Source organism: Propithecus coquereli, unplaced genomic scaffold, assembly GCF_000956105.1.
Source record: "Propithecus coquereli isolate 6110/MARCELLA unplaced genomic scaffold, Pcoq_1.0 Scaffold433, whole genome shotgun sequence".
Lineage (NCBI taxonomy): Eukaryota > Metazoa > Chordata > Mammalia > Primates > Indriidae > Propithecus > Propithecus coquereli.
In genome coordinates this window covers 633640-639274 of record NW_012150097.1, presented here as the reverse complement: position 1 = coordinate 639274, position 5635 = coordinate 633640, and the positions used below count along the sequence as shown (strand labels likewise).

General features: G+C 56.3%; 1 protein-coding gene across 1 annotated transcript in view; it reads left to right on the top strand.

Annotated features, from left to right (window-relative positions):
- Positions 1-4513: 4513 nt before the first annotated feature.
- Positions 4514-5635, top strand: part of PAQR3 (progestin and adipoQ receptor family member III) — a 17925-nt gene continuing 16803 nt past the window's right edge. Inside the window, exon 1 of the mRNA XM_012653896.1 lies at positions 4514-4773. Within this exon, the coding sequence (XP_012509350.1) occupies positions 4589-4773 (185 nt within the window). The 5' untranslated portion in view covers positions 4514-4588. The remainder of the gene's footprint in view (positions 4774-5635) is intronic.

Here is a 5635-nt window from a genome sequence, read left to right as displayed (position 1 = left end):
ATATAGAAAAATTAGCCGGGCATGGTGGTGCATGCCTGTAGTCCCAGCTACTCGGGAGGCTGAGGCAGGAGGATCGCTTGATCCCAGGAGTTTGAGGTTGCTGTGAGCTAGTCTGACGCCATGGCATTCTAGCCCGGGCAACAGAGTGAGACTCTGTCTCAAAAAAAAGAAAAAGAGAGAAAGAAATGAGGTAGAGAGGGCAATGTGTTAGCAAAGGACAGGCAAGGGAAGGAGTTTTTCATCCATCTTCTGAGCAAAGCTTGCCTTCCAAAAAGCATTCTTTGTGCCGATTTTCCTCAGGAAAACAGAACAGCAAATTATTTTCTGTTACGCAAAAGACACAAAAGCTGCAGAGCCATTCAAAAAGTGTATGAACTTAATCACCGAGTTTTCCGTTTTGTAAACCTCTTTAAATCTAACTTTCCAGAGGGCTGGATGATTCCTATTTAAGAATTTCAATTCAGATGCAGATAATAAGTTGATTTTTCTTTTTTAAACCATAGTATGCCGACTTTAAAATGACTCATTTCTCATCCTACTCTCAGTGTCAGGATACAGGCATAGTTTAGGGGGTCACGGTTCTGCAGGATAAGGGTGTCCTCTGCTGGAAGACAGTATAAATACATGGTAAAATCTGCAGGAATTGTCAGCAATAAAACAACTCGTTAGTGCAAAGATCACACTCAGAGAGTTGCCTGGTGTACGGTAAACCCTCAATAAATGCCTACTGTTGTTTGCCTGGTGGTGATGGCGGTAGCGTATTATTTTGCATTTAATTTCTTGGAATTGAAAAACAGAAACAAAGAAAGTCCAGGGAAGAAAGAACCCAGATTATTCAGATCATACTCCTGTTTTTCACAGGAACCCTTCCAGACAGACGAGAATCTATCCTGCTTTTAACGATCTTATAGGTGGAAATTGCACAATTTTCTACATTCACACCGTGGTTCTACAATCTTTAGCAGGACTTAACTTACTTAGGTATATGAATTTAGTTCGTATAGCTCTCCTCTCTTCCCTTTCAGAACAGATACCAGCCCTCATTCTAGAACATACCTTCTTTCATCTATCTAGTCCATAAATAGCTTTTGCGCACCTGTGTGCTCCGGGTGCTATGTTATTTGCGCTCCATGCAAGGGTGAGCCAACTGCACTTCCTGTCTTTGCAGAATTTACAATCAGCTGATCCCGCGAGACTCCCGAGGGCTTCTGCTTCCTTCTCCTTCCCTGTCTCTCGCTTCCTTTTTCCAACTCCTCCTGCCTCCTTCCTTATCAACACTTTACGCCGAGAACCTCCCGTAACCCTCCTCACTGCTGGCAAAACCACGCTGCCCGCTGGTGCTTTAGTTTCTCAGGGCTCTAACCTGGGTGGTGACCGCCTCCTCTGGTGAACTATTCCACGACGATTGCTAATTGATCGCATCCCCAAAGTAATGTGAACACAGTTTAACGGGGTCTTTCTGAAGACCCAATAATCATCTAGGCCTTTGTGTCAGACTGATAGCGATGATCTTTTGAGTTAGGCAGCTCTGTTTCCCCCACGTGGTGCCTGGTCCTCCAAAGAACAGAGCCATCCTTGAGTATCTGGTTTTTGTGCCATCCCTTAAACCTATTTCCCAGCTGGCCGCAATAGAGTCGAAGGACATATACCCAATACTAGAGAACAGATCCTTTACGTTCCTGATAAATGCAAGTCTCTTCTCGTTCTTTGCTCTAACACCGAGAGAACACCATTGGCCGCCCAAAATTCATGTCTGTTGAATACACAAAATACATTCTCCCCATGACAACATCCCCGACAGTCTCAATCCCTTACGGCATCGACTCTAAGCCCAACATCTCATCTAAACATTATCAGCCCAAGGGGTCGGAGGCAAGATGGCGGGTGGGAGACGCCGCCAGCCAGAGCATCTCTGCAGGAAGGAGAAATTTTGGATGAAAGAGAAAACGACAAACATAGATCAGATGGAGGTCGGAAGGAAGGGTACCTGGACCTACAGGAGACCCCACAGGAAGAGGCTGCTGAGCAGAGGTGGAAAGAGAAAGGCACCCTAGGGTGGAGAGGCTTGGAGACCAGGGACAAGGCAGGTGGAGCAGTTAAAATGCCCCTCCCGTCTGGGACTATTGGTGGCTCCTGAGCGGCTGGAGAGACCTGCCCACACCAGCCCAGAGACGGCCGCCGCCAGGGAGCAGAGGGCTCTTGCAGACGGGGCGCCGGGCTCCCAGCTCCCCCAGGGCCTCTCCTGACCCACAGCCCAGGCCGGGCAGCAGCGCCATGTTGCTTATCTACCCACCGGGCGCCTTTGTCCTCCGCATGGGGCCTCTACCCCGCAGGTTCTGTCTTGCTCGTCCCCACACAGACATTTCCCAACTCCAGCCCAGACTGCAGGTGTCACAGGGATCCAGTGGGTCCCAGATGATCTGCGTGACTCCAGAGCCCGGTCATTCTGGGCAGAGGCCTCCCGGGGAGAGGGTCGGAGACGGCCACGGGGCAGACATCTTCGTTCTCCCCTTCCCTTCCCCCACCCGTTGCTGCCAAGAGAGACAATTTAGCCAGCACACGGGGACATCCACAGGGAATGGAGCTTGGACCTTTCTTTTGGGGGTCATGCAGTGAACTGAGGGGTGCTCGGACTGGGAGCTCCCCACCCGCCAGTCCTTCCTGGCACTGCTGGCCTGGTGACTCCAGCAGAGCGGGGCAAACCCTGAGGCGGAGGACACTGATCCAGCTTGGGCACCGCGTGGGTGACTTGGGACCAGCATTCCTCTCCCTGGCAGGGTGAGGGACTGATCTCTGGGGTTCGGGGCATGGCCTGCAGGCCAGATCCCATACACCCAGGTCTCAACTGCATTGCCCCGGGGCACAGAGGGGATATTTGTGAATGAGTCTGGGGGGAGTGTGTGCCTGCCGGGGTAGAGCAGGGTTGAGTGCAGTGCGGGTCCTCGCTGCGCGCTCGTGGGGCACCCTCTTCTCCAGGAGGGCTGCGCCCCCAGCTCGGGCCAGGACCCTGGGCAGGGAACCCCAACCCACATCACTGTTGTTGGGGAGCTTGGCTGCCTGGAGGTCCTGCTGGCAGAGGCCCAGGAGAAACCACGGCGTAGGGGAGGCTGGAAAGGAGCGAGGCCGGCTCCAGACTGGGGGTCTCAGGCAGCCCCACCTCAACACACAGACCTTCTGGCTGACGGGGGACCACCTCAGCCCCTCACCTGCAGCTCTGCCCAGAGGCGGGGAACAGACCTTTGACCCCTGCTAAAAGCACCTGCCAAGCTTGAGGGCAGCTCACCCAACCCAGCCCCGTCCAGCCTCACTCCCCCACCCGCCCCTGCTGAGGTGGAGAATAGGACACACCTGGAATCCCAGGGCCCCACCCACCACCTGGGGCACTAGAGCTGGTCACAAGACCCAAAAACAACGTGGTAGTTTGCTCCTCCGGGCAAGTGCCATCTACTGACAGGGAGGTCAATTTGCACAGCTTTTTTTTTTGTCACCCGGGCTAGAGTGAGTGCCGTGGCGTCAGCCTAGCTCACAGCAACCTCCAACTCCTGGGCTCAAGCGATCCTCCTGCCTCAGCCTCCCAAGTAGCTGGGACTACAGGCATGAGCCACCATGCCCGGCTAGTTTTTTCTACATATATTTTTAGTTGTCCAATTAATTTCTTTCTATTTTTAGTAGAGACGGGGTCTCGCTCTTGCTCAGGCTGGTCTCAAACTCCTGAGCTCAAGAAATCCTCCCGCTTCGGCCTCCCAGAGGCTAGGATTACAGAGTGCTAGGATTACAGGCGTGAGCCACCACGCCCAGCTAATATTTTTAGTTGTCCGGCTAATTTCTTTCTATTTTTAGTAGAGATAGGTAGGGTCTTGCTCTTGCTCAGGCTGGCCTCGAACTCCTGACCTCCAGCGACCCTCCCTCCTCGGCCTCCCACAGGTTTGGACATGCTCTGTCTGTATGATCATTCAGAGAAGTCGATTTACTCATTTCCACTGTGACTTCCTCATCAGCCCACGAAATACTTGGTGTGTCGTTTCAGTTGCAGGTGTGGAGGTTTTTAGTTTCCCTGTTTATTTCTAGTTCGATTCCATGTGGTCAGAGAACACGCTCTGCGTCTCCATAGCTCAGCACGCTCTGATCCGGGCGTGCGTTTCCCCCATTTCCCACCGCACCGCCCCTGAGAACTGATTCCAGCTTAGAAAACCTCCAAGGTCCCTCCTGACGCTAAGTGTGCGCCATGCCAAGCACAAACTGAACGGAGAATAAGCTCTCATTCTTCTTCCCGTTAACTCTTTTCCTCCTGATTTCCCAAAACGCAGTAACTATTGCTCCCCATTAAAAACGGAAAAACCACTTGAACGGGCCCGTGCAGCTCCGGGCTTTGGGCTCTTTTCCCCAGCAGGGGGCGCCGCGGCGCGACCCACCGGCGCGGGTCGAGGGGCGGGGCCGGCGCGGCGTGTGACGTCAGAGAGGGCTGCGACGCCGCCGGGGCTGTGCGCCGAGACCGGCCTGAGCGGCGGCGGCGGCGGCGGCGGCGGCGAAGCCCCCTCCCCGGGGAGCGGGGCCGGGCGGGCTCCCGAGCGGGGCGGCGGCCGGGACGATGCAGCAGAAGCTGCTGCGGAGCGCGCACTACATCGAGCTGGGCGGCTACCAGTACTGGCCGGTGCTGGTGCCCCGCGGCATCCGCCTCTACACCTACGAGCAGATCCCCGTGTCGCTCAAGGACAACCCGTACATCACCGACGGCTACCGGGCCTACCTGCCGTCGCGGCTGTGCATCAAGAGGTGGGTGCGGCCGCCTCCGCCGGGGAGCCCTCCTCGCCGCCGCCCGGGCCCGCGTCCCTTCCGCCGCGTCTGCTCGCCGGGTCCCCGGGACGGCGCCGGCGGTGGCTGCGGTCCTGCCGCGGCGCCTCGGCCGCTTCCGCGCTGCTTCCGCGCCCTTTATTCCCGGGGGCACGAGTCGGAACCGACCCTGCGGAGCCGGGCCTGCGCCAGCTCGGGGAGCCCGGCCGCGCGGACCGGGGGCACGTACGGCGGGCAGCAAGGCCGCGTTGCCGTGTGCGCGCCCAGAAACCCCGGGGGTTCCCTCTGCACACGCTCGCGGGCCCGTGCTCCGTGCCGGGCCGGTTCCGGGTCCCGCGCGGGGCGGTGACGCTGTTACATAATAACCGTTGTGGCATCGCACCGAACAGCCTGCGGCGGAGCCCGCACGGGGATCGCTCCGCCGTCCTCCGCCTGGAGACCTCAGCCCCTGGAAGGCCTGTGTTTCAAAAAGCAAAACTGAGAAGTTACGGTTCTGGCTCTTAAAACAGGCGTCTGCCCACGTGCACTGCGTGTCCTGAGACACAGAGCCCCGCTTTAGGAGAAGGAAGGTGGACACGGGCCATGGGCGGTTCCGGTCACCGTAGGGGCAAAGCCCGGTGCCGGGATGTGGGCGTTTAAATTGCTCAGGCAGCAGCCGCCTGGCCATGCTTGATCTTCTTTCCAGCATGGTTTTTTTTTTTTTCCTATTTTTTTTTCCTTTTGTGCTGCCTTGAAGGTGTCTCTGTGACGCGCGGTCACAGGTGACATCACTGTGCAATCCCTACTTGGTTTGCACGGGTGGTCCTCGGGACTCGGCAGTTTGAAGGCCAATTACCACCTTCCT